The following is a 17,233-nucleotide window of genomic DNA, read 5'->3' as shown; positions in this document are numbered from 1 at the left end:
TCTGGTGCAGAGCCTGCAGCCCTATCCAGCTTTTCTCCCAGAAAACTCACCTGCTCATAATCCCATCCCAGGACCATGTCTCATCTCTATACCTGTCACCTTCCTCCAGGGAACCACTGTAGCTGAGGTCCTGATACTTAGCCCTCTCTTCTCTCTCTTCCCTGCAGCTACCAGTATATGAAGCTAAGTGGAAACTTTGAGCGCTCAGCCGGGCTTCAGGCTGGCATAGACCTGGTGAAGGTAAGTGGCCTGGGTGGGGCTTGGGGAATGTGATTAAAGATTGGCAAGAGGTAGAGGGACATTTGGGATGTGTAAGGTGGTCAGTTCCTCAGAAAGGAAGGTAGAACACAGGGGCTATTCTCTGTATGCTACAGGCCCACTGCCAGAGTGGGACTAAACAAATGACAGTGGAGCATTTGCCTAATTAAAGTGCTTGGAGTCCATAAAGAATGGAGATAGGGCTCAGGATCTACCCTCTGATGGTTAAGAACTGTGCTCTGACTATTTACAATAGCCAAAACATGGAAACAACCTAGATGTCCATCAACTGAGGAATGGATAACCAAACTATGGTACATACACACAATGGAATACTATGCAACGCTAAAGAATAATGTAGAATCTGCAAAACACCGCATAATGTGGATGAACTTAGAGGACATTATGCTTAGTGAAATAAGTCAGTCACAAAAGGACAAATATTGTATAAGTCCGTTATTGTAAAAGTTAAGGAAAGGTTTATCTATTGGAGGAAATTTTCTTTGTTGGTTACCAGGGGTGGGAGGGGAGGGGAGGGAACGCTGTTAGACAGATAGTGATAAATATTGATTTGGGTGAAGAGAAGGGCAATGTACCAAATATGAGTGACCAACATGGCAGCATTGAGGATGAGAAAGACATAGAGAGGTACATGGGAAGTACAGACAACAAATATGAACCCTTTTGCATATACAGTACTGAGTTGTCAGTGAAGGCAAACAGGGTTATATGGATGGATAGGTAGGTGGACAGGCTAAACAATTAGGTATGTCTAAATGGGGAGTGTATCCAAGATCATATATAGGGTTGGCAGACAATGGTCCTATAAGTTTATGTGAGTGATCAGAATTCCCAGGTATATAGTAGAGCCGACAAGGGGCAAGGTTATGGTCATTGCTTGGTCACAGCCAGCTACCCAGAGGGACCGAGTAGTTGATCCTGCGGGCTTGGGACCATAGTCGCAGGGGACATCAAGCTCAATTGGCATAACATACTATATAAAACATTGTTCCACCTCCTACTTTGGCGAGTAGCGACTGGGATCTTAAAAGCTAGCAAGCTGCCATCTAGATGCAACAATGGGTGTCTCCTTGTCAAGAAGAAAGAAGAAAACCACATGAATGGAAACAATCAGTCCTAGTGACTGGTACACCATCTGATCTGCAACCTATACAACTATGAGACCAGAAGAACTAGATGGTGCCCGGCTACCACTGTCATCCACTTGGAAGGGATGTAGGAGATCCTGCATAGAGAGGGAGAACAATGTGGAACAAAACTCAAAATCATTTGGAGGAAAAAAAAAAAAAAGAAGAAGGTGGGGACCAGGTTTGCTGGTCCAATAGAGCCTGGTGAAACCACTGAGACTATGGCCCCTAGCTGCCCTTCAGGTCTGGAATTGAACCCACACCTGTGGTTTCCAGCCAAACAAAGTACAGGCAAGTGAGTTAAACATTTACCTCAAGTAGACACACACCCTGGAGAGAACAATCATGGGAGAAGGAAGGGCTGCTTATGCACAGGGAGACAGCTCAGGGCACAGAAGAGTATGGAGGGATGGACACTGGGAAGAGGTGGCTATGGGGAGGAAGTGGGAGGGGAGCTGCTGCATTGTAAATTTTGGTCAATGACATGAGACAAAGTATATGTGAACTGCTGTATGAAAAGTGAATTTGCTCTGTAAATCTTCACCCAAATCAAAATAAAATTTAAAAAAAAAAAAAAAGAAAAAAGAACTGTGCTCTGATGCCCAGTATTCTGGGAATCTTCCCAACAGTTTGTTTTGTGCAAGTGTGTCAGTCATTCCAATGGTGAAGAGCCTGGGGATTATCTAAGAGAGGGGCCTGGTCTCCTAGCTCTCGTGTGTAGGGTCTGGTGACTCTGCCCATCCATGTCTGTCCCCAGGACCCACACAGCATCATCTTCCTCTGCGATCTCCACATCCACTTCCCATCTGGAGTCATCGATACCATCCGGAAGCACTGTGTGGAGGGCAAGATGGCTTTCGCCCCCATGGTGATGAGGCTGCACTGTGGGGCCACCCCCCAGTGGCCTGAGGGTGAGCCCTACACCCTGGCCTACAGAGGGTGGGAAAAACCTCTCTGGCCTTGTGAGCTGGAAAGTCATGTCTGCAAATGTCAGCATCTCTTCCCCCTACTCTTAGCTCCTGCTGCCTTGCTCAGCTGGACAATTCACCAGAGCAGGGCCCTAGGGCTGTAGTCACAGCAGCAGTAACAACAGCAGCAGCAGCAAACATTTCCAGCCTCATCATCCCCTTCGTTCATTGATCCAACATGTATTAAGCAATTATTATGAGCCAGACTATGTGCCCCTCTGAAAATACATGTTCCTGCCTATAGTCTGCAAAGGAGCTCTGGTGGCATAGTGGTTAAAGCATTCAGCTACTAACCAAAAGGTCAACAGTGTGATCCTACTAGCCCCTCTGTGGGCAAAATATGAAGCAGTTTGCTTCCATAAAGATTTACAGCCCTGGAAACCCTGTGAGGCAGTTCTACTCTGTCCTATAGGGTCACTATGAGTTGGAATTGACTTGATGGCAGTGGGTTTTAACAGTCTGGAAAGGGAAACAGACAAGGAAACTGACACTCAAATGTGCCTTTAGGAGCTGCTGTTAGATTCTATTTGTAAGGCCATCAACCCTTTGGTCACCCCCTGATGGGACTGCTGCCTTTTGCTGGCCACTGAACCCTAGCTTGGGGGTGGGCATCTCCCCAAAACAGGCAAGGGATTTTTTCAGCTGAGACAGCTTTCAGTTTCAGCTGACCTCATCCAGTACATCAGGGCTACCCCTGTCCTCTCTCCTTCAGAAAAGTCTCCAGCAACATAGTCCTGAAACCTTCATTCCTTCCTCTTGGTCCCATGAGCCTCATCTCACCTGGTCTCACTTTTTGTCTCTCCACAGGCTACTGGGAGGTGAATGGGTTTGGACTGCTTGGCATCTACAAGTCAGACCTGGACAGGATCGGGGGCATGAACACCAAGGAGTTCCGAGACCGCTGGGGAGGGGAGGACTGGGAGCTGCTGGACAGGTGACTGGGGAAAGGAGGGCATCCAAGAGAGGCTGTAATTCTATCCCACCAAGTGCTCTGGGGAGGAAACAGGGATAGACAAGTGGAGTGATCCGATCCCTCTGGCTACAAATTCCCAACTCATAGGTCGGTCAGATGTTGTGTAAAGAGCACTCAATTGAGGGAGCCTCTACGACTTACTGGGATCAAATTTAGCTCACCAAGCCTCTGTCTGTTAGAGGGGGAACATACTTACTCTGTCTGTATCACAGGGCTGGTGTGGACATTAAAGGTGTGAAAAAGTGTTAGTAAACTGTCAATGGAAAAACAAAAGGTGTTGAGCTGTATAGCAAGGCACTTTGTGGGAATATGACTACATTCTTCCTAGCCTCCCCTCCACAGCTGCTCAGAGGAGAAGGCTGAAGTTGTGTGAATGGATTAAGAAAGACACAGGGGAAGGCTCAGGAATGACTTTGGGGCCAGCAAGAGACTGTGTGGACCATTAAAGGTCAACAAAATACCCAGAGGGTTCTGGGTCCCTAGAAGCCTACTGAGAAAGGGGTTTGAGGAAGAGGGACAGTCAATGGTATGAAAAGCCCCAAAAAGAAAGAGGAGAACATAGTACAAGCTGCCAGACTTAACAATTGAGCAAGAAGTATATGCTAACTGGAAGAAGTTTTTGCAGTGACACTAGGTTGTACGGGTTTGAGGAACATGTGGATGGTGAATAAGTGGAGGCTGTATAGTATGAGAGTCTTTTTTCAAGATGTTTACTGCCAAGAAAAGGGGAGGGAAAGGGGATGGTACCTTGAGATATGAACTTAAGGGGAAGGGACAATGGAGAAAGTGAAAAAAATCCAAAAAAGAAAGGGTGTAATTGCTGGAATTGTGTCCTAGAGGAGGGACCACATTGGAAAGAAGAGAGATACTTCTTCCTAAGAGACCATTCACTATTCTTGTCAGGTGATTTACATATATTACCTCATTTATTATGTATATTACCTTGTTATCAAACGATGTATTGCATTGGACAGATCTGCTGCAAAAGACCTCTTGTTAGTGTTAAAAGCAAAGATGTCACTTAGAGGACTAAGGTGCACCTGACCCAAGCCATAGTATTTTCAATCATCTCATTCATATGTATGTGAAAGCTGGACATGAAATAAGGAAGAACGAAGAATTGATGCATTTGAATTATGGTCTTGGTGAAGGATACTAACTAGACCATGGGCTGCCAGAAGAAGGCACATCTCTGTCTTGGAGGAAGTATAGCCAGGATGCTCCTTAGGAGCAGGGATGGTGAGACTTCATCTCACATACTTTGGACATCTCTTCATGGACCAGTCCTTGAAGAAGGCCATTACGCTTGGTAAAGTAGAGAGTTAGTGAAAAAGAGGAAAATCCTCAATGAGATGGACTGACACCATGGCTGCAACAATTGGCTCAAACATAGCAATGATTGTGAGGATGGCACAGGACCAGGCAGTGTTTCGTTCTGTTGTATGTAGGGTCACTTTGAGTTGGAACTGACTCACTGGAACCTAACAACACAACACCACTTCGTTTATTACCTCCTCCACCCCCAACCAAGCTCTGTGAGGTAGGTATAATCATCTCTGTTTCTCAGTAAGAAAACTGAGTCTTGAAGAGGAGTTAATAACTTGCCCTAAATCTTAGAGCTAGTGAGTATCAGAGACTTAAAAACCAGTGTTTTGGTTACCTCGTTGCCACTCTAACAGAAATACCACAGGTGGGTGGATGGCTTTAACAAATAGGAGTTTATTCTTACAGTTTAGGAGGCCAGAAATCCGAGTTTAAAGTGCCCGCACTAGGGGCTGGGTCAAGGCCCCTTGACCTTGGGCTTCAGCTTTTCCTCTTGCTCCTGGTCCACTGGAGCTGGAGGCTTCTCTTAACTCAGGCAGCTGCTGGATGCTGAGGCCCACAAACCCAAGGTGACAAGTAAAATGTCACAGCCCCAAGATTATCAAGCAGCATGGCAGGCCACTAGTTAAACAGTGCTAAGATCAACAGACAATATGGCAGACCACTGATGACTCGGCCAAATGCAGGATCCAGATGTGCCAAGGAGCTAGAGACCTTCCTCAAAACATCTTCCTGTATTCTGGAAGCAGACCACATCCCTAAGGCAGCTACTCAGCTGCTCACAGTAGATTCTACCATGGAGTTGATTACCAGTCTCATCCTGGGGAATAACTACATCCAGGTGGCCAGCCACTCAAAACCTGGCCCAGCCAAGTTGACACACAACCTTAACTACTACAACCAGGCCTGTTTTTTTTTTTTTTTTTTTTTTTTTTCCTTACAGGGAAAAAAAGAAAAGGAAGATGTCAATACTAAGAGAATTTAAGGTAGAAAGGAGGGAAGTTGAGGGAACTTAGATCACCCAGATGTCATTAATGCTTGTTGTTGTTATGTGCCGTCGAGTCAGCCCCAACTCATAGCGACCCCTCCTTGGGTTTCCGAGGCAGTATCACTACGGAAGTAGGATTGCCCAACCTTCCTTCCGAGGAGTGGCCGGTGGGTTTGAACCGCCAGCCTTCTGGTTAGCAGTCAAGTACTTTAGCCACTATGCTACCAGAGCTCCTTTATGCTAGAACAAAGTAAATCCCAAAGCAGATGGATGCCATGATTGGGGAAGCCTGGTCTAGCAGTTCCCTCCACCCTTGATCTTCATCCCAGACTGAGCCTGAGGAAAAAGAGATTGTTCCCAATTCCAGCTATTTCCAGCCCTGTGAGAGGGACTCCCAATGAGCTATGCATTAAAAAAAAAAAAAAAAATGTAATGGGAAGGGCCTGGGGACACAATCTCCTGCTCCAATCCATCAAACACTAATCACTAATGGGATATCCCATGTAGGCTAAACCAGTTATTGGGCACTTAGTGTATATAGAATCCAATCTTTCTTTCCTCTAATCTTTACCACCATATATATATATATATATATATATATATATATATATATAGTTGGATCTGACTCAAGGGCAGTGCATTGTTGCATCTTATATATATATATATATATATATATATATATATAATTCCCTGCTGCCGATCCCAACTCATAGCGACCCCTCCTTTGGTTTCCAAGGCAGTATCTCTATGGAAGTAGATTGCCCAGTCTTCCTCCCGAGGAGTGGCTGGTGGGTTTGAACCACCAGCCTTCTGGTTAGCAATCAAATGCCTTAGGCACTATGCCACCAGAGCTCTCATATATATGTGTGTGTGTGTGTGTGTATGATGTTCAAGGAGCTCTGATGGTATAGTGGGAAAGGCATTGTTTGCTAACCAGAAGGTCAGTGGTTCAAACCCACCACCTGCTCCACGGGGTGTGTGTGTGTGTGTGGAGAAGATGAGGCAATCTACTTCCATAAAGATTTACAGCCTTGGAAATCCAATGGGGGTTGCTATCAGTCAGATCTGACTCGACAGCAGTGGGTTTGGTATTTTTGGTTTGGTATGTGGAGTTCTGGTGGTGCATTGGATAAGGCATTTGACTACTAACCGTAAGGTTGGTAGTTTAAACCTACCAGCTGTTCTGTGGGAGGAAGATGAGGCAATCTACTTCTGTAAAGATTTACAGCCTTGGAAACCCAGCAGGGGTTGCTGTGAGTCAGAATTGACTCAATGGCAGTGGGTTTGTTTTTTGGTTTTGGTATATATGTGTGTGTGTGTATATATATATATGTATATATAATTATTATTAAGCAAACTGAGCCTCTAAAAATGACATTGTTTATGTAGCTACTAAGTCACAAAGCCAGAATTCAAACCCATACTCTTTCCACTACTCTTCTCCCTATGCCAAGCGGAAAGTGAACAGAGGAAGAAAGGGACTGAGTCTGATAGATTTGGAAGGGCAGGTTCCTCTGGGGACCACGCCTCTTCCCATGGGCCCCTCCTGCTTCTGTTGGCTCATCTTGCCCTTTTCCCCATTCAGGATCCTCCAAGCAGGCCTGGAAGTGGAACGTCTCTCCCTCAGAAATTTCTTCCATCATTTCCATTCAAAGCGAGGCATGTGGAACCGCCGCCAAATGAGGACACCATAATCCCAAGGGGTGGCCCGCTGGACCGACCACTTCCTGCTCCTTGACTTGCAGTTGCTCCCCCAGGGCCTCTGCTCCCTATTGGAGGAGGGAAGAGGAAGGGGCAGAAGCAAAGGCTGGGCTCTGTGGGGCCTCAGCTAAAACCCCCTTCCACCAGGGCTGTCCCTCACTCAGAGAGAGGTACCAAGGTTCCTCTCTCCATCCTGGGCCCTCCAGAAGTGAGGACTTTGGGAGACAGGCCAGGAGGGGCTGCTCACAGTCGACAGAGATGGAACAGCTCCTGAGAAGGATGAGCAATTAGGTCAAGGAAGGAAAGACCTCTTGAGAAATACCATCTTTATCCATGAGGGTGCATTGCAGCACCCACCCAGAGCTCCTCGCAGCGAGTATGGACCATGAACTGGAAACTTTTTTTGGACATATTTTATTGGGGTTTTTATTTTTTTAACAGAAAACCAAAACTGTAGCTGTCCAGTCCCTTGCAGACCCAGTGTTGACTGTGAGAGGGGGATGAAGTTATACATCTAGGGAAAGTTCCCACTTGGATACCTCAGACCCACTCCTGTGTAGCATCAAGCCCCTTTGGTCCTGACATTAGCAGCTTATTTGTAACCAGAGGGGCTGGCCTCATGGGGAAGCAGTTCTCAGCTCTGCCCCATGCTTGTGCCTTCCAGAGACACACACACCTCTCCCAGGTAGCCACTGAAAAGTGGTTATTAATTAGGGCATTAACCTTATCCTCCAGGTAGAGCTAACTTCAGGCTAACTAGAATCGCAGAACTGACATCATGTTGCTAGTGCAACAGGGGAGTTGGGAGATGGGGAATTGGTGGCCAGTGGGATCTTCATCCACCAGCGTTCGGTATACAGGCCATGCGGAATGGGCAAGGTGAAGAAAGCAAAGAAGTGAAGCTCCTCTCCCTCCCCAGCTTGCCTGTAAGGTTCAGCCTTGGGAGAGAATACAAAGAAGGGAGGAGAGCAGATGTGGGAATGGGAATGATCCATCCAGTGACTTCCCTTAGAGGAGAAGAGAGGGTGGGGGCAGGCAGGAAGGATGGGAAGGAATGTGAAAAACTTGTAGAGTCACCACAGTGCAACACCCCCATGGACTCGTCCTCCGGCAGGGGAAACCCCAACTATGTAGGAGGGCTGGTGTTGAGAGGAACATGCTGGACCTGTGCCTTGGGGGGCAGAAGAGGAGGCATTTGGGTGAAATCCTGAACCTTGAAAAAGGGAGGATGGTAGGAAGGGGGCAGGATGATAGGTTTGGGAAGGTTTAGGCATCTTCCCTAAGTGAAAGGGAGCAGGGGGCAAGAGGAATTGAAAAGTGAAGGAGTTTCAGGAAAAAGAGCCCTTGACCTTTATAGTCTACTGCCACCCTTTCCACCCCCACCCCACCCCCACTATCACGCACTTATCTTGCATCTTGCACTAACAATCTCCAGGTGCCTTTGTGGTTGGGGATTTTTCTACTGCTGCTGCTGCTGCTGCCTCTACTGCTGCTGAATTCACCAATGGTGCATTGGATGCTGGATCTTGAAGTCCAGTGTCTGTTTAGGGAGGTGAGCACAGGGCCTCTCTGCTCTGGGGAAGGATTGTGAGGTTCAGCAGGGCCCAGGAGGCCAATAAGCTGACAGCTCAAGCTCCATGCTGTGACAGAGCCCAAATCACAGGATTTGGAGTCACATGGTCTACCTAGTGGGCTCCTCACTCATCAAGAGCATAAGCTTGGCATAAGGGAGAATGGAGCCTGTTGAGAACCTTCTGGGGGTATGGGGAGAATCCTTGCCTCCCCCTAAGGAACCAGAAAGGACAAAGTCTTTTCAATTAATAGGTTGTGGCTTATGGATAACATATATGCTCTCTAGGCCCTAACTTTTCATGGTCCCTACTCAGGCCTGCTACCTTCTGGAAAGGGCTCATAGGGAGTAGGCAAGGGCTGCAGTTGGCCAGATGGAGCCCAGGTTTCCTTCTGGAGCCATTCACTCTCATTCTTGGCCATTGCACTGGCAAGCCTGCAACAGCCCAAACAGCCCTCCTGCTTCACTTCTGAAGAGCCAGCCCAGCCTTCCCCCCCATCCTGCCCCCCAGCCCTCTGTCCCTGGGCTAGTGCCTTGTGTTTGATGTTTGTTACCTCTATACCGTCTGCCTTAAGGGGAAGGGCCTGGCATGCCCCCTACTCTGTAGGGAAATGTCTTGGGTTGGGGGAGGGAACAGGATGGTGGGGGGGAAGAGTTAAATACAGCATCTTCTTAGAAAACAATTGTTTTCCTGTTGTCTTTCTATGGTGGGAGAGAAATGGGCTGAGGGGCACAGCAATCTCTGTCCCTCTGCTACCAGGCAAATGATGGACCTGCTGGGTCCCTTGTCATGCCACCCTCCACTCTTTCCTAGTATTAGTTTGGTGTCTTCCTGTGTGGAGGACAGCCTTCTATGAGTTATGGGTTATTCAGGAAGGGGATGGCATTGTCTGAGGACCTCACAGTCAAAAATAGTAGAGCAGGCATTTTCTGTCTTCGTGGATTAGTGGAATTGGTGGTTTCAGCTGAGAAAGAATTTTGGCTACCCTGGGTGAAGGCTAGATATAGAGTTAGAATGGTGAGCAGTGGAAAGGAGCCAAGGTGTGGCTTATTCTGAAACAGCAGACAATGAAAGCAATTTCTGTTTGAGCTGGGGCTGCCCTGTGATGTTTCACAGGTGCAAATGTACCTTCCTAGTTATACTTAGCCTAGGCAGAGATCAAATTAGTTTGTATTCTTTAAACACATGTTTGAGAGAGAGTGTAAATGTGAAAGCTAGAGTAGTTTTAGAGTAGATTCTCAAAAAGATTGTGTGTACATGCATCAACACATCAACCCAGAATTGACTAATCTGAAATTGATCTAGCAGATGATAATTAGCCAGGTAAGTTGAATCAGAGCAGGGCTCACTGAAAGAATAATTTTAAAGCCTGGAGTTTGCTCTGTTGAGCCCTTTCTAAGACACAGCACTAACCCAGATGATTGGGTCTTCACCACTGAAGACATACAGATTGATTCACAGTGGATTTGCAGAAAACTTTATAGATAGAAATCATTCCATTTTACAGAAAGGGAAACAGACTCAAAGCAGAGGGAAGGAATGAGGTGGGATCAGAACCAGAATTCTTAGGCTGGGAAGACTCAGTCCTTCTCACATGCCTTAGGTTCAGGAGATACTACCAGGGAGGAAAGGTGCCCCAGTCTGAGCTCAGGACCAAGATGGTATTCACTTAGAACAGCAAAATATCACTTCTTAATTCAGGTGCTTGTGGGAAGGGAGCAAGGGTATCTACATTGTCCTTTTAGAAGCTCTCCAGAGGCTGTGGAAAGTGCCCAACAGCTTGGGATATCAGAGAGGAAGGAGGCAGAAACAGTTCCAGACCCAGTACCTGTAGGGGAAGCAAAGAAGAGTCAATGAGAGGGCAGGCCATACCCTAGTGCTCCTCAAACTTTAATGTGCACATGATTCACTTGGCCATCTTGTGAAAATGCAGATTTGATTCAGCAGGTCTGGAGTGGGGCCTAAGATAACCTCCATATGGTGTGGTCCGTGGACCACAATTTGAGTAGCAAGGATGCTAGACAGTGCCAAGGAGGAACTCCACATTTCCATCTATTCTCTTGCCAGAGGGGCATAGCCAACCACCCTACCCAAGGAAAGAATAAAAATCTAGCAACTAAAGGAGAGCCAATGATTTCCAGAGCATGAGGGCAGGCTTTTTTGAGTCTCAGTGCAAGTCCTTCTCCAAGATCCTCTCCTTGTCTTCTGTATCCATAGCCTTCTCCTTTTGCTTGACAAAGAGTCTCTCTCAACCCAACCTCTCTGAGGTGAGAGAGGGACCACCTGGGGAGTCCTTGGACCTAGACCTCCCATCTTTCTCCCTTACCTGGGCCTCAGGCTCTGTTCAGAGAGGATTTCTTGAGGTCCTGGTAGCCAGGAACCCTGTCTTATGTGCCCCAAAGGCTGTAATGAAGACATTAATGACAACCGTGATGAAGACCAAGGTGGTGGCAGCATTGTTGAGCTGGTTTAAACGCCACTGCTTTTCCACCTCATTCAGGTTCAGCCGTGCTGTGGAGAAGTGGAAGATAAGGGTCGAGGTGGGGACTTCAGCCTGGAGCTTCCCTCACAACATCCACTGGATCCTGGAGAAAGTGTGCCTTTTGCTCTCACTGAGCATCCGCATGGTGCTTACTAGGATTGGGATTTGGGAACTTACACTGGGTCTTCTAACAGTGGGAATAAATACAAAATTGCCTATGTGGTTGGGCAATCCTACTTCCGTAGTGATACTGCCTCGGAAACCCAAGGAGGGGTCGCTATGAGTCGGGGCCAACTCGACAGCACATAACAACAACAACAATGAGGAACTCTGGCACAAGTCAGTGAGGGCAGTCATTCACCAGGTATTTGTGGAGTGTCCATTATATGGGGTGCCAGGAGATAGGACAGCACGCCTGCCCTCACTGTATAGGAGTCGTCTTTTGGGCATTTGTAGATGTAGAGGGCTAACACAAGGTTGTTGATGGTTGCCATCAAGTCAATTCTGAGTCATGGCAATCTTTGCAGAATAGAACTCCACAGGGTTTTCAAGGCTGCGACCTTTTGGATGATTACTAGGCCTGTCTTCCAAGGCACTTCTGGATGAGTTCAAACTATCAACCTTTTGGCTAATAATTAGTTGTGCCACCCAGGGACTACTAACGAGATTAATTTATGGTTAAGTTGGCATGCATATAGGGAGGTGCTTGAGGCTTCTTTTTCTACCAGGGGGCACTGAAGCTGAAAGCCTGACTCCCAAGCCTGGGCTCCTCACCAGTGACCACAAGGAGAATCCCGATGACCACCTGCAGAAGCAGTGAGATGCTGATGAGGGTGACGAGGGTGGCATAGTAATGAGAGGATGGTCCCTGCTCCAGCACCGCTTTCAGCCGCATGGCATTGGACATAAAGAGGGCCACGTCTAGCATGCTCTCTGCCACACTCTTCTTGGTGGCATAATGGTTCAGGTTGATGAGCTGGTTCCTCCTGGGGTTGGAGTTCCCCCCCTGTAAGAGAGAAAGCACAAGCTTACCTGGAAGGCTTCAGAAGGGAAACAGTTGAAAGAATAGAGCAAAGGGCTTTTAAATTGTAATTCCCCCCAAACCAGGTGGGACACCTAAGGTAAGTAACTCCCTTCTCAGTTTTATGGCCTGAAGAAAAAGGGTTGGGCTAGGAAATCTTTAAGGACCTCTGAGCTCTGAGATGATGTTATGTTGTAATTTATATTTCATGGAGGGTTATCACTCCCCTCACCTTCACACATCCATCTCAAGAAAGGAGGAAGGGTCCTTGGCTGCTTGAAAATGCACCTTCAGCATTTTATTCACTATTGTACCTAAGCCAGGCAGCAGCGTGGGGTCTCTCTCTTTTCCTCCAGGAGGAAAGCATCTGAGAACTCAATAGGAGGAGCTCTGAGGCATAGGTGAAACAGGAAAAGGTACATCTTTTCCCAGAATAACAAGCCCCCAAAGCAGGATGCAGTTTAGCAAATGGAGCTTTTTGATCCCACTCACCCTCTCAGGCCCAGCTCAGGTGCACTCAGGCCGTTACACCCACAAATGCTCTGTCAGATGCATGTCAATATACACACAGTGATGCATACTAGACAAACGCCTTGATTTTTCTTTTTTTTTTTTTTTGGCTAGAATTTATCAGAGCAAATCCTTTTTTCCATATAGCAGTTCATACACATTTTGTTTCATGACATTGACTGCGGTCTCCACAATGTAACAGCTCTCTTCCTACTTCCTCCCTGTAGTTACCTCTTCCTTCCCTCTCACACACTCCTACCCCCTGAGCTATCTCCCTGTGTAAACCCTGCCCTTCTGTTCTCCCATGATTGATCGCTCCAAGGAGTGTATCTACCTGATGTAAATATTCACCCTGTGTGCCTGTCTATTGTTTGGCCGGAAGCCACAGAAGTGAGTTCAGTTACAGAGCTGAAGGGTGGCTAGGCCACAGTCTCAGGGGTTTCACCAGGCTCTATCAGACCAGCAAACTTGGTCTCCTTTTGGTTTGATTTTAAAGCATAAAATGAAGCTCCTATTCTCAAAAAGGTAGTCTCACAATATAGGGTATACAGTATTAGCTTCTGGATTAGGCCAAGAAATCAGACCATATACTGCAAGAAATCTGCAGTCACTCAACATTACTTGGAGAAGTTTTAGGGAGATTAATTTAACAGTGGTGCTTGGGGTGGTTTGACCCACGAGGGATCATAACAAAGAGACCCATTCAAAGGTTATTGCCTTGATTTAGGGTCAAGGTGACAAAGAACTAAACCAGAGTGGTGGTGAGAAAGGAGAAGCAGCTAACCCAGCAGATACCACAACAGAATAAACATCCATTTGTTGGATGGATGTAATGGGTGGATGGGTGAGACAGGTCTCAGAGGATTCTGGATATGCTCTGCTCTGTGATCTTAGCAAGTCATTTCACTTCCCTGTACCTCAGGTAAAAACACAGACCCCCAAGACCAATTGGGAGAAGAGAGAAGCCTATGTCATCAAGACCTTTGGACTCTAAGGGCCCTTAAAACCAAAAACTCACTGCCATCACGTGGATTCCAGCTCACAGCAACCCCCATTGGGTTTCCAAGGCTGCAAATATTTATAGAAGTAGATTGCGTCATCATCTTCCTGCAGAGCAGCTGGTGGGTTTGAACCACTGACCCTCTAGTTAGCAGCCAAATGCCTTACCCAGATGCTACCAGAGCTCCTTTCAAGAGCCTTTAAGAGGTCCTCAAATGTAGTGGCTCCCAAACTTTTTGATAGTGTACTAAAAATGTTTTTGACTATGCAGGCCTAGTACATATTCATTGTTTAATTATAAATTATATATATTCAGTAGACTAATATATATATCAGGAGCTCTGGTAGCATAGTGCCTAAGGCACTTGACTGTAAACCAAAAGGCTGGCGGTTCAAACCCACCAGCCACTTCTCAGAAGGAAGGTTGGGCAATCTACTTCCATAGTGATACTGTGTCGGAAACCCAAGTGTCTCTATGAGTTGGGTCTGACTCAATGGCACCTAACAACAACAAATATATATATTATAAAATATATCTAAAAATAGAAAATTTTAAATCATTACATAAATATAGAAAAATTTAAATGATTATATAAACACAGAAATAGAAGTTTAATATTTTCTTATCTCCTCCCAAAGGATGGTCTTGAGGACCTCTCTTTAGAGATGCTCCCTATAATCCATATGTCAAACCTCTCCTGGGCCAACAGAATGCGGAATCTGTCCCTCTGTACTCCTAAAGTTTGCCTTCAAAGGTCAACTCAAAATCTCCATCATCTTCTAAATCCTCTGGTAGGGTCTCCTCTTCTGTCCCCTTGCTCTCTGCCAGCTCCATCCATAGTCAAGGCAGGGGCTGGGCTGGCAGGGACAGGATCAACCCTGGCAATGAGTGTCTCTTGGGCTCCCTGTATCTCCAAGGACCATTACCAGAGGATCCAGTGCAAAGAAGAGCTTGTTCTGGTTACCTACTGCCACTCTGAAGGAATATACCATAAATGGGATGGCTTAAACAAAGAGTTTATTCTCTTACAGTTCGGAAGAATTTAAGCCCAAGTTCAAAGTGCCAGGCTCTAGGGGCTGGGTGAAAGCCTCTCGACCTTGGCTTCAGCTCTGCCTCTTGCTCCTGGCCCACTGGACCTAAAGGCATCTCCACTCAGGCAGCTACTGGCTGCTGAGGCTAACAAGCCCAAGGCTGACAAATAAAATGGCACAGTCCTGATGTTACCAAACCACATGGCAGGCCATTAAGTTCATTGAAAGTCCCAAGGTCAGCAGAGCATGGCAGGCTGCTGAACAATGACATGGCAACATGCAGGGTTCAAGCGTACCATAAGCTAGAGACCGTTCCCAAGGCTGCTACTTATATACGGGAAGCAGACTACATACCCACACCCATATCCCATACCCATACTCAGCTGCTCACAGTAGATTCCACCATGGAGTTGATCACCAGTCTCATCATGGGGAATACTACATTCAGCTGCTCAGCCACTCAACCAGGCCCAGCCAAGTTGACACACAACTGTAACCACCATAGAGCTCTTTCACTTTGCCCCTGGGAAACATCTTCCTGAGACATACTTTCCTCCGGGCTGTTAGCCTTCTATGCATGGCAGTTCCCTGTGTCTGGATTTCTCATTATCCAAATGTTATCTGTACACAACTTCAGGGCAGACTGGGACTCACAGAAGGCAACCAGGAGTATGCACCTTGGCCAATTTGTATACTTTCCTAGGGAAGTGAACAGCAGAGGCCAGTGTTAGGAGCTGTGAGTGCCCCCAAGGCCAGATAAAGGATAGTTGCTGCCCTGCTTTCAGGTACCTAAACCAAACCAAACTCACTGCCATTGGGTCACTCATAGCGACCCTTTAGGATAGTAGAACAGCTCTATAGTGTTTCCAAGGCTATAAATCTTTACGGAAGCAGACTGTCTCATCTTTCTGCTGAGGAGAGGGCTGGTGGGTTCAAGCTGCCGATATTTTGGTTAGTGAGTTGCTGATCTTTTGGTTAGCAGCCAAGTGCTTTAACTACTACATTACCAGATCTCCTTCCCAGGTCCCTGGTAAGCACTTATCCACTGGGCTGCTGGCTGCTTTTACCAGATCCTGGCTTCAAGTTATTTTTCACAGCCACCAAAATCAGATTGGGGCCCAGAGTCCAGAGAAATATAGCTGTATCTCTCAAACTGGGCTGTTGACACAAAAGGAATGTTTCCTGCCTCTCCCTGTGTTCCTTCCTTTTGATTTTTTTCTGGGTCCTGGGTTCCAGCCTATGCTGGGCTGACCTGTGAGACTGGAGGAGATGGGGACAGACTAGAGTGAGGGCCTGTGTGCATGTGGGTGGTCTGCACTCAGAGTTCAGAGCCCAATGCTTTGGAAATGTGGTCTGAATGAGGCTGGGCTTGTCTGTGTCCTGGTAGATTAGGGTCAAGAATCCCAAGACCAAAGATTACATGGTCATTGCTCACCACAAGGCCACAACCTGCAGTCCCAACCCAATTGGTACAGGTCTGTCCTAGGTCATAAAGGCCACTCAGGTAAGAGAGTGGATGACTTAGTCCCAGCCTTCCCCACAACTCCAAAGAATTCCTATCCCAAGGACCAGGCCAGGTACAACTGTGAGCTAGAGCTTTCCTGCCCCCTGACTCCCTCCCCTTGGCAGTGCCCTCTCTGGCTCTACCCCACCCTCCAGTATGCCTGGTAACCTCAAGGCTACAAGCTTTACACTGTCTTCTTCTAAATACAAATTTCAGCTCAAGATCTGATGAGTCTATCTATGGCAAAAGTTCCAAGGGAGAACCCCGTTCCCTGAAAATTTACATTGTAACAGTGGACAAAACCTTAAGCCCAAATGTCTAATGGTATGTTTTGAGCACTGACCAAATAGTGTGGGAGGGATGGGGTGTATGTATACTTGGGGAACACAGAGATCTTCCAAACTCTAGATGAAAAATATTGCGCTGTGTAAGTTTGAACACACTGGTAGGCTTCTGCTGTTAAATCAATCTAATAGAGCCATTGTTTTACTTAATCTAAACTCACTGCCACTGAGTTGGTTCTGACTCACAGCAACCCTCACTGGGTTTCCGAGGTGGTAAATTTTTACAGAAGTTGATTGTCTAATCTTCCTTCCACAGAGTGGCTGGTGGCTTTGAACCACCAACCTTCTGGTTAGCTGTCAAATGCCTTAGGCACTGTGCCACGAGAGCTCCTTATTGTTTCACTGAGGGTGTAGAATTCACAGTGGGTATAGGAGGGTTCAGGCCTTATACTTTCTTCTCTAAATGTACAG

General features: G+C 46.8%; 2 protein-coding genes across 2 annotated transcripts in view; one reads left to right on the top strand and one right to left on the bottom strand.

Moving 5' to 3' along the window:
• The window catches only part of B4GALNT3 (beta-1,4-N-acetyl-galactosaminyltransferase 3), a 139,555-nt gene extending 132,203 nt beyond the window's left edge, over positions 1 to 7,352 (top strand). The window contains exons 17-20 of the mRNA XM_007937047.1: positions 168 to 240; positions 2,164 to 2,317; positions 3,182 to 3,308; positions 7,244 to 7,352. Coding sequence (XP_007935238.1) covers positions 168 to 240; positions 2,164 to 2,317; positions 3,182 to 3,308; positions 7,244 to 7,352 — 463 coding nt within the window. The remainder of the gene's footprint in view (positions 1 to 167; positions 241 to 2,163; positions 2,318 to 3,181; positions 3,309 to 7,243) is intronic.
• Positions 7,353 to 11,274: 3,922 nt separating this feature from the next.
• On the bottom strand, positions 11,275 to 12,409 carry NINJ2 (ninjurin 2). The gene is made up of 2 exons (XM_007937181.2): positions 12,187 to 12,409; positions 11,275 to 11,441 (listed from the first exon to the last, which is right to left on the bottom strand). The coding sequence occupies exons 1-2, from the start codon at positions 12,338 to 12,340 to the stop codon at positions 11,275 to 11,277; spliced, it is 321 nt and encodes a 106-aa protein (XP_007935372.2). The 5' UTR covers positions 12,341 to 12,409.
• Between the last annotated feature and the right edge of the window lie 4,824 nt (positions 12,410 to 17,233).

Source organism: Orycteropus afer, unplaced genomic scaffold (genome assembly GCF_000298275.1).
Source record: "Orycteropus afer afer isolate SDZICR_OR568_19922 unplaced genomic scaffold, OryAfe1.0 scaffold00040, whole genome shotgun sequence".
Taxonomy (NCBI): Eukaryota; Metazoa; Chordata; class Mammalia; order Tubulidentata; family Orycteropodidae; genus Orycteropus; species Orycteropus afer.
Note: the sequence above shows the minus strand (reverse complement) of the source record. Positions and strands in the feature narration are given on the sequence as shown.

What these genes read in the sequence shown, in the direction of transcription:
- NINJ2 (XM_007937181.2), bottom strand. Translation starts at nt 12,340, where the DNA reads ATGCTAGACGTGGCCCTCTTTATGTCCAATGCCATGCGGCTGAAAGCG. An exon ending in GATTCTCCTTGTGGTCACTG is followed by an intron (nt 11,442 to 12,186) that starts GTGAGGAGCCCA and finishes ACTTCTCCACAG; the next exon opens with CACGGCTGAACCTGAATGAG.